At 39.2% G+C, this 26832-nt stretch overlaps 2 protein-coding genes and 1 long non-coding RNA gene across 10 annotated transcripts in view; 1 reads left to right on the plus strand and 2 right to left on the minus strand.

The window, feature by feature from the left end:
* Nucleotides 1-1320: 1320 nt before the first annotated feature.
* Nucleotides 1321-15545, minus strand: UBE2I (ubiquitin conjugating enzyme E2 I). Of its 6 annotated transcripts, none has more exons than XM_076351181.1 (7): nucleotides 15460-15545; nucleotides 10585-10663; nucleotides 10260-10343; nucleotides 6826-6898; nucleotides 5096-5205; nucleotides 4844-4923; nucleotides 1321-1986 (listed from the first exon to the last, which is right to left on the minus strand). In XM_076351181.1, exons 2-7 carry the CDS (start codon nucleotides 10648-10650, stop codon nucleotides 1923-1925), a joined length of 477 nt encoding a protein of 158 aa, XP_076207296.1. In that variant the 5' UTR covers nucleotides 10651-10663; nucleotides 15460-15545; the 3' UTR covers nucleotides 1321-1922. The 6 variants fall into 6 exon arrangements, with proteins under 6 accessions (XP_076207296.1, XP_076207294.1, XP_076207299.1 ...); XM_076351179.1 differs by lacking the exon at nucleotides 15460-15545 and adding an exon at nucleotides 15255-15295; XM_076351184.1 differs by lacking the exon at nucleotides 15460-15545 and adding an exon at nucleotides 15081-15223.
* A 16-nt stretch (nucleotides 15546-15561) lies between these two features.
* On the plus strand, nucleotides 15562-25926 carry LOC143166634 (uncharacterized). 2 transcript variants are annotated; one of them, XR_012996429.1, is made up of 3 exons: nucleotides 15562-15639; nucleotides 17259-17389; nucleotides 25847-25926. It is a non-coding gene; the product is annotated as an uncharacterized LOC143166634 (long non-coding RNA). The 2 variants fall into 2 exon arrangements; XR_012996428.1 differs by lacking the exon at nucleotides 15562-15639 and adding an exon at nucleotides 15940-16859.
* The window catches only part of KCTD5 (potassium channel tetramerization domain containing 5), a 40606-nt gene continuing 33367 nt past the window's right edge, over nucleotides 19594-26832 (minus strand). For both annotated transcript variants that reach the window (XM_076351178.1, XM_076351176.1), the window contains one exon: nucleotides 19594-25952. In XM_076351178.1, the coding sequence (XP_076207293.1) occupies nucleotides 25923-25952 (30 nt within the window). In that variant the 3' untranslated portion in view covers nucleotides 19594-25922. The remainder of the gene's footprint in view (nucleotides 25953-26832) is intronic.

Raw genomic sequence — 26832 nt, forward strand, 5'->3', positions numbered from 1 at the left:
TATGCCTGCCAGTTTGTATAGTGAAAGTACAGCTGTTAGCAGTTGTTTTCTGTACGTTTAAATAGAATGCTTTTTTGAGTTTCCATCACCCAACTGGAACTTATTTAAACCTAAACTTCAGCAACCCCCTTCAGTAGACTTGGAGCTACTGAGGACAACTCATAGTGTTACTTTCGTATATACGAGTTCTCCAAGTCACAGCAAGATTTTCACCTCTTAACCCCCTTCTACTAGAAAGATTAAATGCTGGCCCTACTGCAGCTAGAATTGGGAGTCACAGTAGCAGTTTTAGTGGTACAAATATTCCATTTCCCTTTAACAAGAAAAAAAAAAAGCCCAGGTAAATGAATTTAACAAGGAATCTTTTCCTTTAACTCAGTTTCTCAATTACTCACTTTCCCACCCCAAGCATATGGAGTCTTTCCCAAATGAGCTGTTGTAACACGGATTTCTAGATAGTGGCAAGGAAGCAATCCTACACAAACAATTTTTAAAGGACTGAGAAGAATGGAAGGGTGTTAGCTATTCTGACTTGGGAAAATGCTTCGATGTTACAAAGCTATTGGAATCAAATGCAGACAAGCAGAACAGATCTGAGAACAGAGCTGTATCACACTTCAGTCTCTAGCAGTAGCCGTTTTTTGGTAACAAAAGCACTGAAGAAGCTACAGCTCAGATGGAACAAAGCTTTTCACACTTCATTTGTTTTGCAGAATGATTTTGACTAAAAAATACAATTAAAAAAGCAGTGAAAGTTTAATAAGAGGGCATATCAGCTTGACATACATGAAAATAACTTACATAATTTAACTGATTTCCTTTACAGAAGGAAACTGTAATTGCATAGAGCACGTCCTTTTCCTAAAAGCTATATACATTGACATACGGAAGAAGGCACAGAAATATTTCTGATAAACAAGTACCATTTAAAATCCCCAGTTGCTGTAGGTCCCCTCGCATTCCTTGGACAGCTTCTATTGCTGTTCATATTAGTCTAATGCTTGTGTTATTTTATGTTAATGTGGTCACAGCACTATGTTGATCCTGTTATGCACAGTAAGCACTTGGTCTCTAGCCAGTCAGAATTCTGTAAACTGTTTAAGGAACTGATCAAAGCTGAATAGCTGCAATTACCACTATGGGCCCAAAGAAAGGCCACACTCATGTTGGGGGCAAGGAAAAGAAACCAAGGCAATGTCTAAACAAAAGGTAAGTGCAGCATCACAGGCCTTAAAAACAGGACTTGCACTGAATTGTGTTCAGAGCCATTTAAATGGCAGTCTTTTAATGATTTTAATGAAGATAAATGAAACAAAGCCCTTTATATAAACAGTTTATTTACTCTAAACAGCAACACAGACAGAACGCCATATAAACACAAAGGAAGTGATGCAGAATAAGGATGCTGGCTGACTTTGGATCTCAGAGGCTCTTAAGCAATAACAACCTAGTTTCTGAAAGATAGAAAAACAAATTCAGGGAGGGAAGGGGGTGGAGGGCATGATTTTTTTTTTTTTTTTTTAATACAGCCAGCTAGAGGCTAAATATAGTTCTAACATTTTAAAGCATGCCTGCATCAGATAGCAAAGTAACTAGAGATACTAGTGAATTTATAGAAGTATAAAAGTTTATAATTTTACAGCAGTTGAAATACTGACATCAATATTAAAATAAAAGCAAGTTTTACATAACAATCAAAAATACAAAAGACTGAAGGAAGAGACCCTGTATGAAAAAACTGGGGGCAATTCAGCAAATTTAGAACTGTATACAAGTGGCGAATATGGAAAATGGCACACATACAACCCCCTCCCCTAAGTGGATATTAATTGTACATAGCAACATTAGATTTTGCAAAAGTTTTGTAAACAAGTTCTTGCCAAACCAATCCCTTCCTTTTTAAGATGCTGCATGACAGACGCTTATGATGGTGCAAACTTCTTGGCTTGTGCTCGAACTCTCTTTTCATATTCCACTCTGTTTTGGCTGAGTAGAAGAGAAAGAAAGGGTAATTACAGCTTTAGAAATCAGAGGCCATATTACAGAGTTACTGTTCTTTTATTTCTCTTCAATATGAAACTAAGTCACTGCTGAAGGCAAAACCATTAAGTAGGAATTCACTGAATACTACAGTATATTAAAGGCTTTTCTGGATCATTACTCTGATAATTTCCTCTGGAGGGAAGTAAGGCACTGTTTAACTAGTTACTTCCCAAACTTCGTCTGTTGTCAAACAATTGTACTATCTGACTTCATACCATACCAGTCTCTATAAACAGGTTTGCGCCTGCTCTTTCTTAAGGCCAGCTGTACCTTATATGCAAGCATTCTTACTCATCTGAACATAAGTTTTCCACTCCCCATGTTAAGACCTGAGATCATTAACAATAAATTCCAGTATCCTAACAGCACAAAGTGGTTGATGAGAGCAGTTCACTTAACAGTTGGTGGACTTCGTATGATTTTACTGCTTTGGGGAGAGAGGGGAAGCACTCTTTAAGGAATGGGAAAGTGATGATGGTATGGTATGGTAGTTTCAGCCTTTATCTCTGCAGACCCCTGACTCAGTGTTAGGTTTATCCTAATCTTCAGTTGAAAAAAAGCTAGCTCAACATTTTGAAAAAACACTGTAGTTCACTAAGTCTAGCATACTTGCTACAGATTGATTAAACAAGCAAGTACTACTTCAAGGAACTATGACCAGTCATTAAGCCTCAACACATAAAAAGGCAAGTTCTTTTGTTTTCTATTCTTGGGCCAACAAGGGATGGTAGTAGCTTAGTAGAGCATCCGTTTACATTCAACACCGTAATTTGTATTAGCTGTCAGAAGTGTCAGTCAAGAGCTAAACAAAAATTTGTTACCATTACTCTTGTGCCAAAGGTAGTTTACAGTGACTAGATTTTGCAGACAGCTTTGCAGTAAACTTAACTTACTTTCAGCTATGAAGGCTTGCTGCAGTAAAAAAAAAAAAAAAAAAGGCAGCAAATTATATCCTCAGCAGTTGACAGTTTCGGGGGAGGAAGAAGAAATGAAGCCAATTTTGGTCACATCCAATGAACAATTACCAGCAAACAGACTGAAAATACTCTAGTTCCTTCTCAAACAAATTTACGAACTTTATTCTAAAATTTGTCTTTAAGTTATATTGCACCGTCACATGAGAACACAACCTAGCTGTTAAGTCTCACACCCTCAGAATCCACACAAAAGAATGCCTGCCATAGTAGACTCTGCATGCCTGCAGCAGAGAGGAGGAAGTAGGTTAGCACATTAGGAGTGCTAAAGTTACAGAGCGACAGTACCAAAGCAATCCCTGGGAATGAGAACAAGTCTTCTTATTTTGAAGACAAAGTTTATTCTTGAAGTTTAACAACTTGACTAAAAGACATCTATTTAAACAACACTGCATCTTCCCCAGTGTTTATCAACTATGCCAAATTACAGGTGCGTACACAGTCCTGCTCTGTTGAGCTGCTTCTACCAGTTACTCATTAAGTAGTAAGAGAGAGACACTCTCAGACTGCAGAAATATGGTAACCCATCTGAAATACCAAAAGACATGAAGATGATAAATGGGAAACTATATATTTGAAGTAACAAAAACCACGTGTAATACTTTATTCTCAATAGATCTTTTTCCTAGAAGCACTTAGAATAAAGCAGAAACAAGAGTAGCAAAGACTGTTTTTGTACATACATGCGTGTGGGAGGTGATAAAAAAATAAAACACTACTTACACATGTATAAAAGTGTATTATTCCTGCCCCATATTCCCTCAGAGCAGCTTTTTAAAACAAAAAAAGAAAAAAGGGGGGGGAGGCCTGCCTCATCATTACTGGCTCCCTACAGCTGTGGCCACCTAACTGTCCTCCATATGCACTCAGTCCCATCAAGTCTTCAGTAGATACTTAAAAAAATAACATTGGATTTAACTGAAGGCTTCACTCGAGATGCACTACCCATCCCTATGTTTCCTTTTCACTAGGATCCTATAACAGACATTTTTGACATAGCTTGCGTATGAAGTCTCATAAAATGCCATTTTTCAAACTTGGCACTCTCCTGGAGACTTATTCTTCTGTCCAGAACGGTAATTCCACATTTCCATCTTGGTCATTATTTCAGTAGCTGTCAGTGCCAAAAGCATTTGTTTAAAGTGTTTTGCTCCCCTAAAGATTATAGATCAGCCATCCATTTTTAATGGTGGGAAAATTTTAAGGTTAACCCTAAAAAAAAAAGAGTACTTTTTAGCTCACAAATTATCACCTTTCCTAACCAATGCAAACTTCATTCTGCTAAAGCTACAAGCTTTCTGTACTTTTTAACCTATTCTTTCAGAAGATCTAGTTTTCACAAAATGCCGTATATTTCCCACAGCAATCACAGAAGCTCTCCTTTATCCTTCAGGCACAAGTGCTTATAGGTACCCACTACTGGACAGAAGGAAGTTACTCCTATACTGATGAATGGGACTTGTCACCTAATTCAGTCTTTTCTATTACTGGTCTCACGAAATCATTATGCCTCATCACTACTACTCAGCCTTTAGGGGAAAGGATTCTATGTTGGACTAGAACCAGAATGAGAATCATGGTCTAACTGAAGGGAGTCTTCACACTTTATTGCTGTTACGATGCTATTAAAAGCTCCACTGGCCTGTTAACCATGAAGTTACTGTTTTGCTCAAGTTTAGCACAAGTTAGGCATCTCCACAAGATACAGCCATGAAGGTAAGAAAATTCCTCTGATCATTCCTAAAAACATTTGCATGTTATACTATAAGTAATAGACAGCTGTAGGCAATATGACAGCTTTCAAGCTGATACGCAAAGATACTTACCAGTAAATTGTGTAAGCCTCTGCTTGAGCTGGGTCTTGAATATTTGGTTCATTTAGAAGTTCTTGTATTCCTAACAAGATCTGTAGAAGGAGGAATAGAAGTAACATAAGCATGGATATTACTAAGAGACATTCAGTTAAAAAACCCTTAGAAACCAACTATAGAACACACAGTGAACATCTTACATTCACATAAGATAAGCAAGCAAAGCAAATAAAAGGGCTAAGAATATGTCTAAGTACAATTAATGACCTGTTTAATTGTGATTGCTGGCCTCCAGTCCTTATCCTCCTCTAAGATGGAGAGACACACTGTGCCTGAAGGATACACGTTTGGGTGGAATAATGGTGGTTCAAATTTACCTGATGAAGAAGAGAGAATTACTTGCATGCAGCGCTAAGACTAAGATCAGAGAGTTGGTTTAGATCAGTGGAAGAAAACAAACAAACAAAAAAAACTGGCCAAAGACACCCCCCCCCCCAAAAAAAAAAAAAAACCCCACACAGATTTCTGAAGCTAATAATACTGGTTTTCTTCTTGGCTCAGTCTGCACCTAAAGTAGGACCTCCATCACATCTATGGTATCGATCCAGGTGATGTAACACTATCATTGTGACCAGTAATCTTTTGGTTTAGGAATGGAAACTGACAAAATAGTTTGTAGTAGCTTTGTGATAAAGACCTTTTTAAACCAGTCCTGTCTTCACAGCCTCACATACTACTATATGAAGGAAAGATACTGCCCTTCATTCATCTCTTCTCTCCTCACTTTAAAATACTGAAAGTTCCATACAAAATTGACAAAGATTCTAGCATTTTTTTCAGTTTCACTTTTCCTTTATGTTAATCAAGATGCACTGAAGAAGAGGAACCAAGTTTAAATTGCAAGACTGACTGAAGGAGTAGGCTTGTGCGGCTCTCCTTCTGCCACTCAATCTATATTCTGGCATTTCTTTAATCTTTACATGACTTAAATGCAACAGCCACCATCTTGAGTAATTTAATGAACACTTGTTTAGCAATATATGGAATATCTACATGTTAGTGCAGTTTTCTAATCCATCTGACATCACAAGTAAGTCTTGCTTATGAGCTGCTCAGTGAAGTTCAGTAGGAACTCAGAAGCTACATTGGTAACGAGTCTTACTAGTCACATATACATCTTATTTTAAGGCATGACAGTTCATTTAGCACTTGCGGGATGCGCTAGTTGGTATTTCTCAAGATATTCATGTTAAATGTTTTCTGGTTAAGAGGTATGTTTCCTCTTGTGTCCCATGTATTTAGGTGGTAACAAACAAAAGGAATAGCCAAGACAACGGATACAGCTGAAACACTAAAATGAAATGAGAAATGAACTGCTGTCAAAAAAGCCATTTGTAATCACTGCCATTGATTTGAGATGGTAGCCAATTCAAGAAACTAGGCAAGGCAATAGATGTTTTCAGATTTCTAAAGCAGCTAAGTTAGAGCTGGAATAAGGAAAATTCTAAAACTTAACAAGGAAACTAGGTATCTGAAGATGTCTGTTGTATCAGAAAAAGAACAGATCCATGTTTTAGAGCAAGTCGATGAAAAGGTTAAAGTTGATTGAACTTTCCCCCCCCCCATTATTTTTTCCTGAGTTCTTGGCTTAGAAGACCAACTTAACAGTAAGAACATGCAAAGGGATTTGGTCTAACTATGCCTACCTATTTGTTTCCAAAGAGTGCTGATCAAGCAGCAAGCGCTTCAAGTGGTGCTTCTGTCAAACTTAGAGGAAACCCACACAGCAATCCCCTTCCCTCCCAATTTTGTTATATTAGACACTTAACTCATTTCATCACAACTTTCTAAATGCAAAGTGGTGGGTGGGGGGAAAAAAAGAAAAAAGCAACTTTCCTTTAAAAAAAAAAATCTGTAAGTAATAACCGTTCATAGAACCTCAAGGACTAGTTTAACACCGTTCTAATAAACCCGTGTTTTTTAGTCATTTTACTTACATTTTGGGGGTGAAGAAGGATAGTCATCCTTGAAAAGCATTCGTAGTTTAAATAAGCCTCCTTCCCATGGTGTCTATAAAAGTTAAGGTAGAGTTTAGATTACAGCAAGGAAAAGTCAAGCTTGTGGAAAACAGCTTATCAAGAATACAGTTTCTCAGGCAAAGCACAAGACGTCCTTCTGCTACACAGTAGGAAATAGCTGTCCTACACTGTAGCATACTGTCTAGACTGAGACAAATTATCCTACCTATATAAGGAATTGAAGAAAGAAAACCCTGCTTTTCCACTGCATCACAGCTAGTAAACGTTGCCGAGTCATCAACAGAGTCAGGATCATCGCCAATAATTCCATATACAAGTAAAATTTTCATAGTACATAGGAGAACAGAATACTTCTAAAGTTTTACATGATACACATGCAATGAGGAAAGGGCCATTATACCCCCACTTAAAATAAGTCTGAGAAGATAGGATATGGATACACCCCTTAAGCACATGGATGTAAATGGCTTCTGTTTTGCCTCACGAGAACATGAAAACCACAAATGAACAAAAAATTCGGACAGTACTGTAGTATTGCTACAGTTAATATGAGGTTCACTGGTCTAAACTAACCCTGTCTGCATTTGGTAGCAAGTAGTCTCACAGATTCTATCTCTTTGTGTAACAGAAATTCTAAGCAGCTTTTTATCCCCATTAGAAACTGGGAAGAGCACCGGTAAGAGCAGTTCCCATGCTAAAGAGCCAACCAAATAAGACAGCACTACTCAAGAGAGCCATATAAACAAGGAAAAACATCTAGCAAAGGACAAAAAGGCTGTCTCAAATATATACTTCCTTGTCATCTTACTTGGAAATAAGGAAAAAAGCCCATCTTCTGACAAACTGATTTCTGGTAAGAAGTGTAGAAATACATAAAAGTTTATTACATATGTAAAATTCAGACCACTTCTCTGTAACTTGCCCTTGCTATGGAAACACTGCAATGAAAGTAAGTGTTGGGTTCATTCTTTAAAACAAACTGGAGTAAGATGGTCTCCCATATTATCAGCATAAGTGATCAAATCTTATCCTCAGGCACAGACAGGTATGTTTGAAGACCACCTTAGGAGGAAATCCCTAATTCTTTCCTACCTGAATTATGTGATTTTTAGTGGAAGGAAAAAGAAAAAAGCAAAAAACACACCACCAGAAAAAACCCACCCCAAAAAAGAAAAAGTACTCCATTGTCATTGGTATTTATTGTGCAAAGTCTCAAGCTAGAATAGAAAAAAAAACTTGCTAGAGAATACTAAGATAATGGTTTTTTAAAAAGCGAATGAGTTTGATTACATTTGCTATAGTGTATTTAAACTTGTTCTGAACAGCTGTAGTCAGTTGTCAACAATTAGAAATATCTATTCTCCATACCTTCTCAGAGGAGACAAACTTGTCCATTTTTAGAAAAGAGGAGCATTCTGATAGAATAAACTTTTCCTATTTTATTTGCTTGCAGTCATAGGGGAAGACAAATAGCTTTTAGTAGTTTCTTCAAGTAGAACACCAGAACAGTCAACAAAAAGTTTTTACTGTCTTTCTGATAGAGCAACACACCATATGGGTGAAAGATAGCAGACACTCAAAAGCCTTACTAAGATAATAATATGACAGCAGTATCATCAAGATCGTATTGTGTTACTGGACAGGTTGCAGATGTTCTTGAGTCAAATTCTAGGTAGTTAACAAGTGATTTGCTGTCAAAAAAGTGAATGGAGATATCCAACCCAGGACTAACACCACTTTACTTCAATTTTTGATCTGACTGACAAGAAAGCATTTTGGTGGTTTCAACTACTCATCTGTCTCAGGGGAACCAGCTGCAGTACAGCGTGCCTCCAAACACAAAGGCAACAGAGAGCAACTGGTTGGTCTGGTAGAGATGAACAAGGCATGATGCTTCTTGTTAAAGAGACAGCATTTTTACTCAAGTGAAAACCCCGATTTTTTAAATAAATCTCTACCAGGAATCACATGAGCATAACTGATCTTTTCCTGGTGTGATGCATTTTCTAGAAGGCAAGAAGTTGGCTTTAAGAGTCTTGTTTGCTCCATTTTGTGGTTTACAAAACCTTGAAGCGGTAGCATGAAGATTTCACATGGCAAGAAGGTTTTACCTAAGTATTTAAAGGTGACATCTTGATAAGGTACATAACTGGCTTTTATGAGGGGTAATCTTGTTTTGGCAGAACACAAGGGGATGAGTTTTTCCTTACACTATCAAATTATTTTTAGGTGCTTCTTTAAGAACTAACTTGAGTTGTATGGACAACTACCAAAGCATTGAGCTAAGTTATAACCATAACAGCAATGCCATGTTCAGCATTGAACTGAGGCAGTAGTACAGAACCTGCAGGTTTTGCAGAAGACACTGTCTTCTCAGGATCTAAGAAATGAGATCTTAAGGGGACTTAAGCAAGTTGGCAAAATGCAGTAGAACAGGTGAAGCAACAAAAGTAGTCACACATCCAATGCAAAACACTAAAGACCCAAAAGAATGAAAAGCATCAAATAATTAATAGTATTATCTCAGAAGAAACAACTGCATCCAATGAATTCAAGAATAATCTCTACATGCTAAGTAACATCTTGAAAAATAGAAACAAGATTCTGCTCAGAATGAGCTGTTATAATGGCAGTGTACAAAATCAAACAAGTTTCATGCATTGATGATTATTTCCACTTGAAAGTTTGTGTTTGTCCTATCCCCTAGAACCAGATCAAGCTGATAAAAATAAACAATTCTGGTCTCTACAGACTTTTTCCTTTCCCTTGTTAGTTTAAGGAAAGGGACACAGAAGCACAAGTGAAATCAGATAAAAAGAAACAATGTTTGAGAGTTCTATTCTTCTTTTCCTAATACAAAAAGAGAAAATTCCATAAAATGGAAGGCAATGACATTCCGTGTTGATAACGCAGAATTATTTTCCATGAAATCCAAAAAGTTAAAAACAATGCTACAGTTCTCTAGGACTGAAGGGTCTCACTGTTTTGTGGACAAAAAAGGTACCGGTAGTTAACCAGCAGAAGCAACATTTTGGTAGTGTTAATTTTCAAGCTTTAGGGCACAAACCAGCATTTAGTAAGAACAGAAGTCACAATAAACCCTGGCATGAAGCAGAAGACAATCTCAAATTTGCTTAATGCACGATTCTTACACACTCCTCTGAAAACTTTTATACTTACGGTGGTCAGTGCCAACAGCTGAACAGGCTCATAGTGTATTTTGTCCAGTATCATTCTTAGCCCACTCCACCCAGATTCTAAAGTAGCAGCAGGATCCAAGCATTTCTATTAAACTACACATAAGTTATACTCTCAGTTGTCAGTGTAATGCGTGAGCAGGCTTATGTTACTTTTCACCATAAGTGAGATGTTAGGACAACAGTAAGTCTTACCCCTTTCTTTCCTGGAATAGCACACTCCCAGTTCATTAGATTCATTGTGCCATCTGGATTTTTTGTAGGTACTGCTACAAATCCCTGAATTAAGGCAAAAAGCCAAAGGGTGAGGATTTCAGAAAATGTACTTAGAATACTTCATGACATATTTTATCTTTACACAGAGTTATTTCTTTTTGCACTACATAGTTTTAAGCAGCTTTTTTATTTAAAAAAATAATTTAATAATAAAAAAATCACATTAGGGTAAAGGAAAAAAAAAATCATCATAACACCACCAAAATAACTGCAGAGTCAGAAATGTGACAGTTCTCATACTTACAAATGGATGATCTTTCCTCCAGGCTTTTCTCTCCTGTGCAAGTCTGCTAAGAGCTATGCCAGACATATTCAGAATCCCTCTAAAACAAAAATAATTGCTTTTAGTATAAACTTTTACTTATAGTGTAAACAACACATTATATTATCTGTTTATAAGCCCTGCTCAACTCAGGAAATATTTTGGCCTCTGATTTTCACTACTGTAGCCAAGACATGTTTTTGCACACCCTGCAGAAGTTAACAGCAGGAGTAACATCAAGTTTCCCCATGTCAACAACCTCTTAGTTACTGGACTTGACCTACAAAATACTATCCCCACCTTGTGTTTTATATTTGAACCACATCTTAGAAACAACTTTGACAGTAGCTTGACAACAGAAACACTATTAGTAATGGGAAAAGTGCTCAGACTTCCTACTTGTGCAACTGATAAACACCTATTTATCTCCTTACTACACCACAAAAGGTATGGCTTTCTTCTGTGGGCAAACACCTGTCCTGCTCCTGTTTCCAACAAACAGGGGAATAAGAGATGTTATTTTTAGACTGTAAATTCCCATTGAAAGCCAGTATTCTACACAAAAGCAACACGACACAGAACTTCACAAAATCACCTCAGTTTTGCAGTGATGCCACTATACAACTTCTAGACAGCAGCAGGAACAGACAGCAATACAGATCTGAACTAAGGAAGAGCCAGTGGCCCACTCATTCCACAAAGCAGGTTTTCAATTCCAGTATAAACTGAATGATCTTTCTGCACCTTCACTGCCTTATTAACAGCCAAGCATGATGACTGAGACTGCAGAATAAACACGTAGAGCACAGGTCACTACCGCACGTGATGCAAGAACAGTTCTAGACATGATGGTTGCAACAGAGTGGTGCTTTCAAATTCAGGGGAGGATTCTCCATTCACCCAGAACAGTGGTCAAAGCAAGAGTTTATTTTTCATTGTCAAGCTGTATCTAAACCCAGGGTTTCATTAGCCACACAGTCAAAACAAACTCCAATGAAGGTTTTTAATCCTCCTCCCTACTGCACTTCTACCCATTTTAAATAAGAGCTGATACTTAGCAGTTGGATAAGTCAAGCCAATTTGTTCTCAACACCACACGTAGCTAACAAGCCTTTATGACAGCCAGGAGAATAGAATTCTTCCACTAAACAAGCTCACGGAATTAGTGAAAGGAGTGTTACCACTCTATTAAAACAAACATTTAAACACTGGTTAAGAATTATGCAAAATTCATGTTCTATTAATATGTAGATTACTTGTAAGAGTACTGCAGTCTACTACTATAACCATATGAATTGTAGCTCACAGAGATCCTTGTTTTAGAAATCTCACACATTCATGCTATGCCCTTTAGCATGATGTTCATGCTGAAAAGATTTACCAGGCACTGACCTATTCCATGTAAGTTATACAGATATGTTCATCTCATGTTCATCTGCCATACCCTTTAAAGATTAGAAGCCAGCACGCTTCCAATTTAAGTACTTCCACATCAGCAAAAGTGACTTAGAAGTGCAGACACCTTAACTAAAAGTCTTTAAAAGCACCAGATTAAGAGTTTTATGCAGTTCCTAGGACAGTTGGTATTTCAAACCCCTCCTTCTAGCTTTTATTCAAAGTCAGTTTTGCATGGATGGCCATAATCCATAATTTCAACTTCAAACTAGCAATTAAGTTCATGTCAGATAAAGCTTTTAAAAAGGGACCATTAACACTCAGTAAATACGCACACACAAAAAATCCTATATTCAGTCCAATATTCCTCTAGGATTCCCAACTCACGCATCTCTATCTTGGTTATGTCAGAAGATTTGCTGGACTTTGTCAACACAAACTGTACGTACCACTTCAGATTTTAGTCTGTTCACACACAGGAGATGTGGAGCCGCTGAAAAGATATCGTCAGAACAACAACAAAAAAAATCTCCCTTAACCACATTATACAGGGAGTCATTTTAAATATTTTGTGAGCCCATGCCCTTGCAACAGATGCAAATGAACTACTGAATATATGGTAGAATTTCAGTTGTGCTGTTAGTACCTGGTAGTCCACTGCAATACTACTAATCTTCCCATAATAATTTGATTAAATTATTTGTGCTTATAAACCATTCAAATATTCTTAGATAGTTTAGTAACTCAGCTACCTTTTCTGCCAAGAAAGATATAATTCATATATTTGAAAGCATCCTGTAATATCTCCTGTGGCTAACAGCCAATTAATTACATGCACCTCAAGGGAAATGCCAGCTTCTCAAAGGGCATATAAACAACGTACGTCCTACAGAACATGGCCAATCAAGTAACTTTTCAACAGAAAAAAACCCAGGTTTTCAGGCTCAGCATCCTGCTTGCTTTTGCAACTGGTTATGCACTATACTGTGCCCTAGTAAATCAAAGATTTTCTTATGTTCTATAAATACCTTTTCAAATCTTGAGGCATTTGACTTAGTCAAGCACTGATAGACTACATCCAAAATTTCAGTGTATATGAGAGACCACAGGCTTCATGTATACAGTCTCCACAGGCTTCAGTTACCCTGACAAGGGCAGACGAGCACCTAAAACCTCATCACAAACTACCACCAGGTAGAGACAAAAGACGACTGAAAGCCCACTTCAGAAATTGAGATCCTGTTAGATAAACACCCCCTCAAAAGCAAATCAATCTATTAACAAATTGCCAATATATACTCTCTAGCAGCTCTTCAGTGAAAGAATTTAACTTTAGTTCTGCTGGAGCTTGAGATTGATCATCTCAGCATCTATTTTGGTCTCAGAAATTACGAAGTAGCAGGAAGGAGTGAGATACTAAGTGGGTATTAAACCTGAAGATATGATATTCTCACTGCTACTTTTATCTTTTTCAGTAATTTATGTGCATGGTTTGTTTGTTTGGTTTTTTTTCCCTCTCTCTCCTTTGGAATAACAGTTTGCCCAAATATCTGTATGTTAAGTTTAGCTCTTGTAAGCTTTTGAAATACCTTGCAAACGCAAGACATCTCTATTAACCTGAAAGTTAGAAATTAGAAAAAACAAACAAACCCACCACACACACCACCAAAACCACACAAACAAACAAAAAACGCAGTTCTTAAGTTTGGGTTTTTGTTTTTTTTTTTTTTTTTAAATATCACATCTAATTTGCTTTCTTCAACTGAGAAATTTACTGCTAATGAACAGAACTGAAGTCCCAATGTATTTATGCGCTACATCACTGGAAAGAACACAAACTTTTGTGCTGGAGGAAGTACATCAACCCTACCTTGCAGGGGCCACACAAGCCTAAGAGACCAGTCTTCACGTTTTGTTTGGTTTTAATCCCCCCAAACACCCCAGCATTAAGAGGTAGCAATGTCCCTTTTACTGCTATCAACTCGTTAGAAAATTAACTGAAACTTCCAAATTTACTCAGTAGCTTGCCTCTGCTGCTGTACTACCACCTATTTTGGAAAAAGGGACAAAACAAAACCAACACACTCATAATAGGCGCAAACTTTGTGTTCCATTACAGATCGTCTTACCCATCTATACCCTCTGATGGGGGAGACGAGGGAACCTACTTCCAAACACAAAAAGCAGGTCTTGGAAAGAAGTGTTCCCGTGCCACAGAAACAGCAATCACACCCACAATTCTGACCCATGACAAGTCCCTGAATACATCAACAACATGCTCTTTAAGTCTCAAGAACTTTCAATAGCTCTTATTAATTGCAAACAACAAGAAAAAAAAAAAATCGATGATTGCTAGCCTCGCATTTTTACTTTGCAGGTTGAATACTGACACAGGAAGAAACTGTAAGTTGGAGTAGTTTGCCCAAAACCATACAAACTTTACTTTTCAGAAAGATGGAGAAAGCCAAGGGCTGAGGTTTAATCAAAGCAGGCAGACCCTGGACCGGCACAGAAAGTCTCCTCCTGCCTGCGGCGTGAAAGAAGTAGAAGAGACGGTACCAGCCGAACGGCTGCCGCAGTCACAAGAACAACAAAGGGGCCGCGCGGCAGGAGGTCTCGCTGCCCGACCAGCCAAGTAACTTCGCCCGGAGCGGCCGCGGCAGGGCCGAGCGCTGCCGGCCTCCGCCGAAGGCCGCTGGTCCCGCGGGCCCTGCGAAGGGGCCGGGGCCAGCGTCCGAGGCCCGCGCGGGGCGCCCCGGCGCCCGCCCGCTGGCTCCCGGGCAAGTACTCGTCGGGGCGGGGACCGCTTCGCGCAGGCCCCGTGGAACACAGACCTCCTCGGCGAGCTCGGCCGGCGGTGACCGAGACCTCCGGGAGCGGGCCGCGGGAGGCGCGGAGCCCGCCTGAGGCGAGCAACGATGCGCCGGCGGGCCCAGCCGCGCGGCCGCGGCAGGAGCCGCCAGGCCCGCACGCCCCGCAGCCGCCCGTCCCTTCACGCCACGGGCGGCGAGCGCCAGCCCACGGCCGCCTGCGCGCCGCGCCGGGCCCCGCCGTCCCAGGCCCCTCGCCCGGCCGGGCCTCACCGTTCTCGGCCGCAGCACCCGCGCGTGTCCCGGATTGAAGCGGCAGCGAATGACCCGGATGTTCCCGGCTCGGCTCGGCTCCCCCCCTTTGTCTCTGGTCCGGAGTTTCCCTCCCTCCTTCCTCGGCGCGGAGCGCGGTAGCGCCGTGTGTCCCTCAGCCCGACCCGTCCGTACCGCTGCGCCGGCGCGGTCTGAGCCCGAGTGCGATCCGTCCGCCACGCTTTACGCATCCTCGCGGCACAGGACCCAGAGGTGACCAGAACAACGCCTGAGCACGGAGCGCAGGGAGGAATCCCAGCGGGGCTCTCCCAGGCCCTATCACCTCCCCATGCCCCGCGGCTCCCACAAGCTCCCGTCGAGAAAATGAGCGAGTCTTTACCTCGGGCGCTGAGACCGCCCGCGCCCCGAAAAGGCCCGCTCCCCGGAAGGGCGCTAGCGCGGGTCTAGCAGGCCGCGCCCGCCCCGGGACGCGCGCGAGACTAGCCGAACTCCACCCACTGCGCCCGGCCGGGCCTCTGATTGGAGGATGCGGGCTCTGCCCCTGGCGGGGCTTTCGCAGGTGATGGGCGGGCGGGAGTGCCCGTCAGAGGGAGCGGGTGGCGGGGCGGGGCCGGGACCAAGCGACTGCGGGGCCTGCCGCGGCTGCGGGCAGCGTCCCGCCGCGGGGCGAGTCTTGGCTGCCCGCCGCTCCGAGGCGGCAGGAAGGTCGGGGCGGGTTGAGGAGCCGCAGCGGAGGACTGCTGCCGCCGGCGGCCGTGCCGTAAGCGACCGCCCTTCTTGACCGTCGGCCTGGGGCTGTCCCCGGCTCCGTGGGGCGCTGGAAAGCGCGGAGACTGACAGTGGCTTCCTCTGGTGCGGTCTTTAGTTGTGCGTTTGGCCCCAATTTGCTTTTGTTTAACCTGATTTTTAAGAGGCAACATGCGTTATGCTCTGTGGGTTTTGTTTCTCATTGGATTTTTTTTTGTGGCTTTTTTTTTGTTTTTTCTTGGTTTTGGTTTCTAAGAATGCATTTTTAGTGGCATATAGGGAATGAATCACATTCTGTTCTCACCTTTGACTTACTTTTCTAATTTTAATGAAACGTAAGAAATTTCAGTCCTGAAACCTCGGCTTAGCCATGCCTTGCACTAGTCTGTGTTTCTTAATGTTTCTTGAACTATGTTCTATGTAGTATTAAAGTTCAAAATGGTTTCTCGGGAGCTCTAGAATTAACTATTTCAATAAATAATCACTTAGATTTGAATCAGCCCTAATCAAAATAGGTACTGAAGTCAGGAACCTCGTTGCCCAACAGCCCACCTAGTGAGCAGGCACCTGCAAGAGCAATTCATCTTAGGCACATTAAAATGCCTGCCGGAGGAATTCTGTTTCTTCATAACCCCAGGCAACTGGGGTTTAGTTACAACTGGCACCTACAGCTGACAGAATGAATCTAAGCATTGCTGGACATTTTTGTTTATACTTTGTTCTATTTGGCTTTTAAAATTCCCACTTAAAATTGTTAATTTTTTTGCTTTTTGTATTGCTTGAAACATGATGTACACAACATGGAGCTTTCAACTGCCTTTGAGAAAATGAAAGGCTGTTGCACAGGGTGAGGCAATAATCTACAATTCGTGTCGGTAATGGAGGGGGCAAGATGTCATCAGTTTAAACTGCAGTAAGAAAAATGGAGGTGAGGTATCAAAAAAATCCTTCTACTGGCAAAGACGCTACAACCCTAGGCTGCCTAACGCGGGGAGCACAGGTATGGAGCCTTCATCACTTGGGGCTTTAAAGGTAAGTTAAGCAAGATGTCTTTTAATTGTAGCCGCTCCTGCTTTTAGCCAAGGGGATGAGCTGAGTCATCTGTTATAGCTCTTCTCAGGCTTTTTTTTCCCCTGAACAATTCATATTCTCATTTAAATTTATTTTGGTTTTGACTCCTACAGAAAGGATGGAGAAGGTGAGTATTCTTTCTAGTTTTTACCTCTCTAGGCTGGTCTTAAGAAAACCATTGAGCTGTCAAAGCAATGGGTGCTGCCTGATCTTTGTTTTAAATCTCAAAAGGGTGTCAACTAGCTAATGTTTTTAAGAGACCTCATGGCCAGCAGAGATGGAAAAGGACAAACTGCTTCCAAAGCTTCCACGGACATATTTGCAACAGCTATACATCATCAAAGAAACCTCTCTTTCCAGGATGGGTCTGAGTTTGTGCTTGGAATCACACATCTACCAGGTGTAGAGAAAGAGTTGATATTGACTCTTCAGTCTTTGGATTCACCTCTACTGGTGAAGGCTGGCCTTGGGCTCGAATTCCTCCCATGCAGGTGGGCAGTTTCAACATCTTCCTATGGCAGTGAGAAATGCAAAAAGTGTCGTATCACAGAAATGTTTAAGAATGCTAAATAATGATTGTATCTTCATATAAACAAACCAAATTCTTGGACCACTTGCCCTATTCTCATGAATTCCTCATTTAGCTTCTCTCCACAAATGAGTTATTTAACAGTAATTATGTTCTCTTGGAATGAATGGTTCCTGTTCACATTTGTGCTTTAGCCAATTACGTATCATAAGGATGTAAAATAGGACACCTGCCTTCCTGTGGGCCCTCGCTCCTGCCCAGCTTTCTCTTTTCCTAATGCATGGATACCTATGGCAGCATCTGCCTTAATTTCTTTATTCCTTTTAACTAGTAAGTGCTGGAGAAGAGATGGAGGACAAGTTAGCAGCTGTGTGTACAGAAAACATCCTGACAGTCACAAATGACTTGGGGAAAGAGGGGAGTTTCAAAGATCTTAATGAAAACACCAGTTGCATGTTACTTGGTGAAAATACGTTTGGAAGGTCTGGTGGTGTCTTTGCACCTATTTGGAATAGAGACTTTCAGCAGGGCTGTTAAAGTACAATAGTGGCTATGCCAAATTGGACTAAAGATCACTCTAGCTAAGAAATCTTTCACCAGTAGCAAATGCCCACAGTAGAACCAGGACAAACACGTACTCCCCTGTGTGTCTTTCCCAGCAATTCCAGTGACATTACCAAAAGCAGTGGGGTTTAGGGGAAACTGTTAACACACCACTCACAGGATTTATCTCATGAAATTGTACAGACTGCAGTCCCAGAGAACGTCTCATGAAATTGTACAGACTGCAGTCCCAGAGAACATCACATGAATATGGACTATGTGTTTATGACTGCCAGGCGAAGACTTCAGCACACTGAAAGATGAATTTGCAGGGTCATTTTCATCTTTCTGAAGTGAAACTTCCCACTGAAAGGAAAGCTAGCTCCAAATAAACTCTAAATGTTATAAAAGATCCAAACAGGATGTTAATGACTTACTTGTTTATGTCCCGTTTATTAACTGGTTTCTGGTTCAGGGTACACAGTTGTCCCTTTTATGCTCTCACTTTTGCTGACGGGTTAAGACACTTGAAGCTAGATACATATAGTAGGAATTTGGATTGAAAGTAATTCTGGTTGACTGTAAAGTGCAAATACTTCTAGTAAGACAGTCTGATAAAAATGTAGATGCACACGTTGATTAGTTAATTCTACTAGAGCAATGTTTGTACTTAGGACTTATTTTAGTAAAATTCAAATGCAATTAAAATGCAGGAAATCAGTTTAGTGAAATGACACCATTTTACTAAAGCTGCTGGATATATAAGGAAAGATTAGAATGTGCTTTGCATTTAAAACTGATTAAACTGTTAAGATGAAATTCACCTCATAAGTAACTGCATAGCCTCTAAGATTTTAGAGCTCACAGGTCTTAGCTTCTCATACTTAATTCTTACTAGCAGTTTGGAAAATAAGAGCAGTCCAGTGGTCTTCTCAATACTAATACTGAATTATGAACTCTTCTGTACTTGTACAGGGCACGGCTGTCAAACTGCCTGAATAATTTCAGCAACCTGTAGTGGCTACCTAATCATTTACTTCCTTCAGCCATTTCTATCTTTAAAACTTTTGCAGCAAACGTACTAAGTGACTTCTTATTTACATTTCTTATACTATATGTTGGCCTTATTACAAAGTGTCAATTTCAGTTAGCTTAATTTTTCAGACAAAAGAAGCATTTATATTAAAAAGCAAAGTACTGGATTCTAAAATAAATCTGTGATGTTAGGCAGGGTGATTTGTGAGTTGCGTGAAAGAAAATGTATGCAAAGTGATTAGTTAAAACTTGGTACATGTTTTTTTGTGTGATTATATATCCATACCAGAGGGGACTGTCCTACTATAACGGTCAGCAACAGTCATAGTAAACACAAAGGGAAATACCTTAATTTCCCAGCATATATATATCTGAATAAACACGATTTTTTTGTGACACAGTCTTTGGGACAGCAGAAAAGGATACGTCTCCTTTACAAAGGAAAAAGTATTACTGCTTTGAATCACTGCAAAAAAATGCAACTATATTTTATATCTGAAGTGCTAATCTAGGCATATCAGTGATATTACACTGTTAATGTCAACATTAATGGATTTAGAAAAGAAAGATTTAAGACATCAGACTTTAAAAGGGAAAAAACAGGTTTATTTCATGCAGTTTACAATACGCTAGTGTTATGAAAAGGAGGTTAAAAAAATACACACACATTTTAATTGTATGTTTGTTTTAAAAATGATGGTTAACTGTAACCATCTTCAAATGATTTGGGAAGCCCTAGCAGATGTTTTATCCAGGGAAATTCCCTGGATTCAGTTTCTTGTCTATGTCTGTGTTAAGAGTTTTGGCTAATGCAAAAGCATTAAAACCAGATCAAAACTCAAACTTTGCTGCAGTAAGAACACTTCAAAGATAATGAATTGGCACAAAATGAAGTGTTATTGCTAATCCACTATCCAGGAAAAAACATGTTGTAAGTATGGCCACTTGGATATTAACACAGACAGCTGATGCACAACTAATTTTGAGACCAGTGATTTGGGGGGGGGGGGGGGGGGGGGAGAACATCTGTTGAATTGGGTAGGTAGGCCTAGAGAGCCCATAGGAAATAGATTTTTCATAGCTAGGCTAAGGTGAGGCTCAGGACAGAAGCAGGTAGAAATAGTTGCCATTTGATGCTCCTTCAGTTTGGTGATCCCATTTCAGTTCCAGGTAGACAGGTTGGCAACATTTCTCTTACCATGCCTTGGCACTTGCTTCATCCTAGCAAGTACACGTGAGCCAAGTTAAATTTGAGTAAAGTTGTGCATAAGCTTTTGGAAAAATCTATAAAAGGAGCAAGAATCATGTACATAAATACATTAACTCTTACATTTCAGATGACCAGGCCTGGAAATCTCAACAGGTGTTAAGTCAGGTCAAAATGTAGGCTCAGCTTTCTGAGGCAAGGAGAGCACTGTCACAGAACCTCCTCCCCTTCCACCCACCCCCAAAGTAGCAAAATAACTTTCTAAAAAGTTTCTCTCATTATAGTAGTTATTAACACACAACATCCTAAAGAGAACCCTTTGATGGGCCCAGAAAGCTATGTTTGCAGCAGTATCTATTCACTGAACTTGTGAGAAGTTTATGCCTAAGGGTAGACCTTCCTAAAGTAAAGGACAGCTAAGTTGCAATGAAATATCCAGCGACAATTTCCTGGGGCAGAATCCTCCTCAAAGTCTCTCTATTGCCAGTGCTGCTCATAAAGGTTGTTAGATTTCAGCATAGGCCATAATAAAGTGGTGGGTAAGTGTACTATCTTCTCTAGTGTATTCCTTACCAAGCTGGATACTGAAATTCCAAGCCATATGTGAACACTTTTATCTGCAATTGGTTCAGCCATTTGTAAAAATTATTTTAGAGTGTGTGAGTTGAAAGAAAAACAGACTAGCTGCTTTTTAAATGTTATGTGTCTCCGGAACTTCAAATTAGCCCTGGAAAGGATTTTAGCCCTTAGCATTTCTGCATTGAAAATGGAAAGAGTTCCTTCTGTCTGACACACATTTAGGCAAACTGAAAAATAAGATCTATTTAGCCCTTTAAAGCCTCAGTTCAGTAAGAAGCCTTTAAAGACAGCTCCTGATTGTTGTGAGCCAAAAGAAGTAAAAGTTATATGACAATGAGTTCAGAGAGCCTTCCACTTTTTTTTTTAAAACTAAATATTTATACTATCTTAAGAATCAATAATTCTACACATAAACCCAGGTAAGATCCTGAGATTGTCCTTAAAGCTGGAGATAACTGCAGTCTAAACTATAATGAAGTAACAGGCAGCATCCTCAGACCGTATGTATTTCAAAATTGTTGTGTTAGAAAAGACACTTCTCCAGTGACCACTGGAAGTTTTAATCCTACCGTGCTGAGCTAACAGGTACTGTTAAAGGCGTAACAAAATCTCATCTCTTTTCAAGGGCCCCACCTTTCAGGGCTGATTGAAGAAGTTACTTTGAAAAACTTGAAAGATGCTTTTGATGTAGCGAGAGAGAGAATAAAATAGGAGAATGACACTTTCTGATTTTATCACATCTCAAGTGAATAAAATCTCAGGCTTCATCTCCAAACTCTCTTTCACTTGACTTTGATCTCCATGAAAAGCCCAGTAATTCACTTTTCTCTCAGTACTTCTCAAGGAATGTATTCCAGTATACCTGAATGATTGGACAATACACATTATAATCCAGTTTCTAGGTAATTTCATTCAATCAGATACTACTGCATTTTTGCATTCCAAATTAATTTTTGTAATACTAATAAAAATAGTAATTTGTAATTAATGTGTGTTAATTTGCTGGTTAATTTGCTCTCTACTGCTCAAAAAGAGACTGACAACTCTCAGCAACCTCAATAGACGTTCACAGAATAGAGTGTTCTGTTCTGAGAAGCAGTTTTCTGAAAACACCATCATCCTACTCAACAGACCTGTTCCCTAAGCATGCCTGCAATCAAGTTTTCTTTTGTTTAATCTGCTAGAAGTTTTCATTTTTCTCCTGAAAAAAAACCCTCTCTCAGAGAAAGAGGAGATTGATTCCATTTTGGTATCTTCAGGAAATAGTCCTGTTTCTAATCAATCATAACTGCATTCACATTGCTAGAAATGGAGCTACACAGCTATTGTCTAAAGAAAATCTGAAGACAAAAAAGTTGGATGAATACATCGAGCTCACTTTCTTAAGAAATATCTTTTACTAATGCTACAATGAAAGGTGAAGGGAACTTTTATCATTACAAGAAACCTAGCTGAGTTTGAAAAAAAGACAGTACATTTTCCAACTTTTCTGAGTACATGATTCTGAGGACTGAAAGTTCAGTAGAGAATCAATATAAGCTTCTAAATACAATCAAGCCTTTGACACACAAATTACTGTGGGATAACAATCTGCAATTAGCCATAATCCATGGAAACCCCACAGTAAGTGGGAGAAAATTCCAGGTAACCTTTTGTCCAAAAAAAAAAAAAAAAAAAAAAAAAAAAATCTATTTCACATTTACTGTGGGAGCTGCTGAGTCAGACTATACTTTTGGACAGTTATTATGGACCAGGTGACATTCACGTCTTAGAGGCTTCAGAATGACTTGTTCATTGCAGATAAACTCTGATTTAATTGCTGCTTGAAGAAGTCAAAAAAACGTCATCTCCAATACAGAAAATTAGCGTCTGACAAAACTTAAGGCCAACAGTATGCTATCTGTTTCCTAACTCAAAGCAAGAAATTTCTTTGGTAAATTTGAACTTCTCAGTTTTTAAACAAGTTTTGCAAGAAGTTTGTCATGTAAAAGCCTTTAAAGAATTTCACTGAAAATCCACTAATCATCTGCTGAAGTAACCTCCTGTTCCATGGACAACACACCAAACAACTTCACTGAATATTTGTATAGCAAAAGGTTAGAGTTGTATCTTTCATAGAACTTAGATTTTCATGAGAAGTCACCTTGATTAACTGTTACGTTTTGGTATCTCTCTCTTCCTGCTTTATTTCCTTCTGCTATGATCTCTTCGTGCTCAGGATCTTAAATTCTAACCTGGAATGCTGTTTTGATTTACGAATAGAGGAGCTGTGTAAATCCAGAGTTCACATAAAAGGCTTTTGCAGCATAGGTTTTCAACTACAGCCCCCTAGTGAACCCATCAGCTTTACATAGTCATAGGCAGTTCTCTAGGGGTAAATACTCTCCCAATGACAGAAAAGAAACAGACAAAGGACTCCAGTTTAAACCATATTGGTACATTACCTCATCCTGCAAGATCTTAACAGACAAAGCAATGTTTGCAAAACCTGGTGATGTAGATTGGACTCTAATGCAATTATCTTGTTACTGTAGCTAACTTTATTTGAAATTACAAGAGTCAAATAAAAAGAAACCAAACTTATTTGGGGATCAATTCTTAATGCCGTGAAAAAGGCATATGGTAGCACTTCCATCTATCTGAAAGCCTCAAATGTTCACAAAAATTAAAGCAATAATGACATTAGCAGGAACAGGAAAGTAGTTAGTTCAGGTGGTCTCAAACAACAGCATATTTAAAATAATTTACAAGGTACCTGCCTATTGAAGTTCTCTTTTTTTTTTTTTTTCTTTCTTAAGATCTTTGTGAGGTATTGGAAACAAAGTGCAAAATGATTAACCACTCATTTCCCCAAAATTTGCTACAACAGGGATACAATGTAAACTAGATTGCAGGTAATCTCACCATAAAAGCATGGTTTTAAACTGAAAATACTGAAAAAAACATACTTAGAAAACCCCACTCTTTTACATATTCTAAATTTGTTCAGTTTGCTCAATTTGTTAGTCATGCTTTGCTGCTGTCATTCTTGAAAATGTCACTTTATGAAATAAAATATTCTGTCTTTTTTGGGTTAAATAAGAGAGACAACAGAAATGCTGATTCAGAAGGATCACTGTAAAGCAGATATTTTAGGCATTAAAATCCACTTAGGCCAATGCCAAATTACTCTGTAGAGCACACCAAGAAAACAACAAGAAACATGGTTGGCTGCAATTCCATGAGCTATGGAGCTCACAGAATTCGGTGGAGTCATACTGTTTAAAAACACAGTGACGACTGCAGCAGAGGAAATGTTTTAATATGCAGTTAACACAGACAACTGTTATTGTTATTTTCAGATACACAAGATAATCTCTTACTATTTAGGGGAAATTTGGGTGCTAAATTTAAGCTGATAAAATATGGGTGCCTAAAAAAGTATAAAAGTATAAACATTTCCCCCTACACAATTACATTTTCAGTAAATTCAATTCAGTTTTAACATCTTAAAAAAAGACAAACATTTTATGTGGTGTTGTGGAGAGGCCAGCAGCTTCCTGTGCAGACCACATCCAAGTCGCAAAATGCATTACAAACCCTTTCAAGCATTAGATGCATGGACAAAACATTTAGCCCACTGCTTAACCTGCTTAGTAGAAATGGTTTTTACAAATTGTTTCTGCCAAACTTTTATCAATGTATAATAGGTCCTTTTAAAAAAAAAAAAAAAGTAGACCCTGGGTGTTTGAAAATCAGGCTTTTGCGTAAAGGATTACCTAGAGTATATGCATAAATTCTGAAGTTACTGAGAATGAAAATTGTAATGTCTTTAGAATTCAAAACAATCTTGTAGCTTTTTGAAACTCCCTTCCACTGCTTTCATAAGTCAATAAAGCTGAGTTTTATACCGTCAATTTCATTAAGTGTTTTAAAGATGTGCTAAAGATTTTGCTCAAAACATAGTGTATTAAAAAGCTCCAGTCTTGTGTATTAGCCTTCATCAAGGACAAACTAATGAAGCTGCACCAGATGTTTTCAAACAGTGTTCTTTAACTGCATAGTTGAAACAGTATAGAAAGAGAAAGATTGATTACAGGTATCCTGAATGTCTGAAGTAATTAAGTTTTTCAATTGGATGAGCTTGTGTTCACACTCAAGATTGATTTTAATCCCAGTCAGAGAGATAGGGATCTAGGACTAGCCAGCCATATTTCTGTACAACCTCCAGCTCTTGAAAAATCTCTACCATAATCCACAGTTCAATGCTTATAGGCATTTTATAAAAGCACAAACACAGATATAAGTACAAACATCTCAAAAGAAACAGAATGTTCAGTTGTTCATTTTAAGTGAATTTTGATTCCCCTTCCAAACATCTGGCTAAGACTGGAGCATAACTTTTGCAGGAGGAGACTGTTTTAACAGAAGGAACACCAAGAATAACTCAGATGAATGCCATTTTCTCTGAGTTTAGTCTTCCCTTTGGGTATTAAAATATGCTATAAATCCAGTCAATATATACACCCTTCCTTTAGAGAAACCTTTTGTCTGTTGTGTAACTTTTTACATGCTAGTTTCAGTTGATCTCCTAGGCTGTTACTACATAATAGAGTATGTCACAGAGCCGTAAGGAATGTGCAGTATAACACAGTCGACTGGGGCTGCCACTGATTCTGAAACAATGTAGGCCCAAATATTTGCATTTGTGGGCTGTAATGTGTGTGTGTGTGTGTGTAGCACCAATTACATTGTCCTTTAAATGTTTACAATGATTAGTACGAAAATGTCTCCGAACTGATCAACATTGGGTCATCCAGCACCAGACATTAAGTGCTACATGTCTCAGAGGAAAATACGAGTGCATGGTCATTTCTTTTCAAATGACCAGTGTCAGTCAGCCCACAAGAGAGTACAACCATGCACTACAACCAAAACTTAACACACACTCCCACACCATCTATTTCCATTATGTAATCTTGCAACGCTTTCAGCCAGTTGACACCAGCTTATAGGCAAAAATGGTTGAACCCAGATCAACAGAAAATTGTCTAAATCAGATTTTTTCTTTTGCAGATGAGCCTCTTCAGTGTGACAATTCACTGTGTCTTGGAATAAAAGAGAAAAAAATTGTCACCGTTCAATACTGTCTTCACATCCTGGAACCTCGTTCTTGCAAAATCTGAAACAGACCAATAAAAATTCTATAAATGAAAATTCGCTCAATGTGTTTCCTAAAGCATGGAGGTCAAAGAGCAACATAATGACTATTTCAAATAACCGATAAAGTGTCAGGGAGATGGTTCAAGGACATTCCTGAAGTCTGTGCTTTATGGCTGAGAAAAGACAGATTGATATATACAATGTCTCCTATCAAACATCATGAAAACAGATGTAAATCACTGCTAGGAATTGAGTATGATTAATATAACCAAAGCTTAAGGGTTGGTAGATCTAAAAAGTAAGCCATTTCACCTCATCCTAGTTCTGAAGATACTTAGGACCTGTATGGTAAATGAACTTGGGTACTTTATTAGAAATTGAATTTAATCTTCTTTTTCCTGTTCCAGTAAGATGTCCTTAACTCTCTGAAGTTTCAGCTGCAAATTGTGTCCCATAAATTAGTACTGAAAACATGAACTAGCAACTCAAAATGTGCACAAATGGCACACTGGGCGAGATGACACAGGAAGTTTTCAAAGGCCAAGAGTACGAACTGGCAAGATTTAAATCAACAGACTGATTTAAAATCTGAAATAGATGCCCAGGCTTGGTCTTTTGCATGAACTAAAGTCAACCAACTACATTTCTTCACAGATTTTTACTATGCTGTTCAGACATACAAAGCTTATCAGTTGGACTGACCAGCTATATGAAAATAAGTACTACTCTGACAGCAGTTTTAAAATATTTTTACATTAATATTATTTGCTCATGCAAGATCTCAAGTTTTTTAGGCATCCTTGTCCATACGAAAATTGTTTCTGTGGACACAGGACATAGCACATTGAACTTTTCATGCATTACCTTGTCCATCATTATCCTTTGAAATGTCCAAGCCA

This window comes from Aptenodytes patagonicus, chromosome 13, assembly GCF_965638725.1.
Source record: "Aptenodytes patagonicus chromosome 13, bAptPat1.pri.cur, whole genome shotgun sequence".
Lineage (NCBI taxonomy): Eukaryota > Metazoa > Chordata > Aves > Sphenisciformes > Spheniscidae > Aptenodytes > Aptenodytes patagonicus.

Bases quoted from the DNA above. Each gene is read 5' to 3' on its own strand.
- UBE2I (XM_076351181.1), bottom strand. From the start codon at position 10,650: ATGTCTGGCATAGCTCTTAGCAGACTTGCACAGGAGAGAAAAGCCTGG. The intron at 10,344-10,584 runs GTAAGTATGAGA...GCCTTAATTCAG, and splicing joins GGAGGAAAGATCATCCATTT to GGATTTGTAGCAGTACCTAC. The intron at 4,924-5,095 runs GTCATTAATTGT...CTCCTTCTACAG, and splicing joins CAGCAATCACAATTAAACAG to ATCTTGTTAGGAATACAAGA.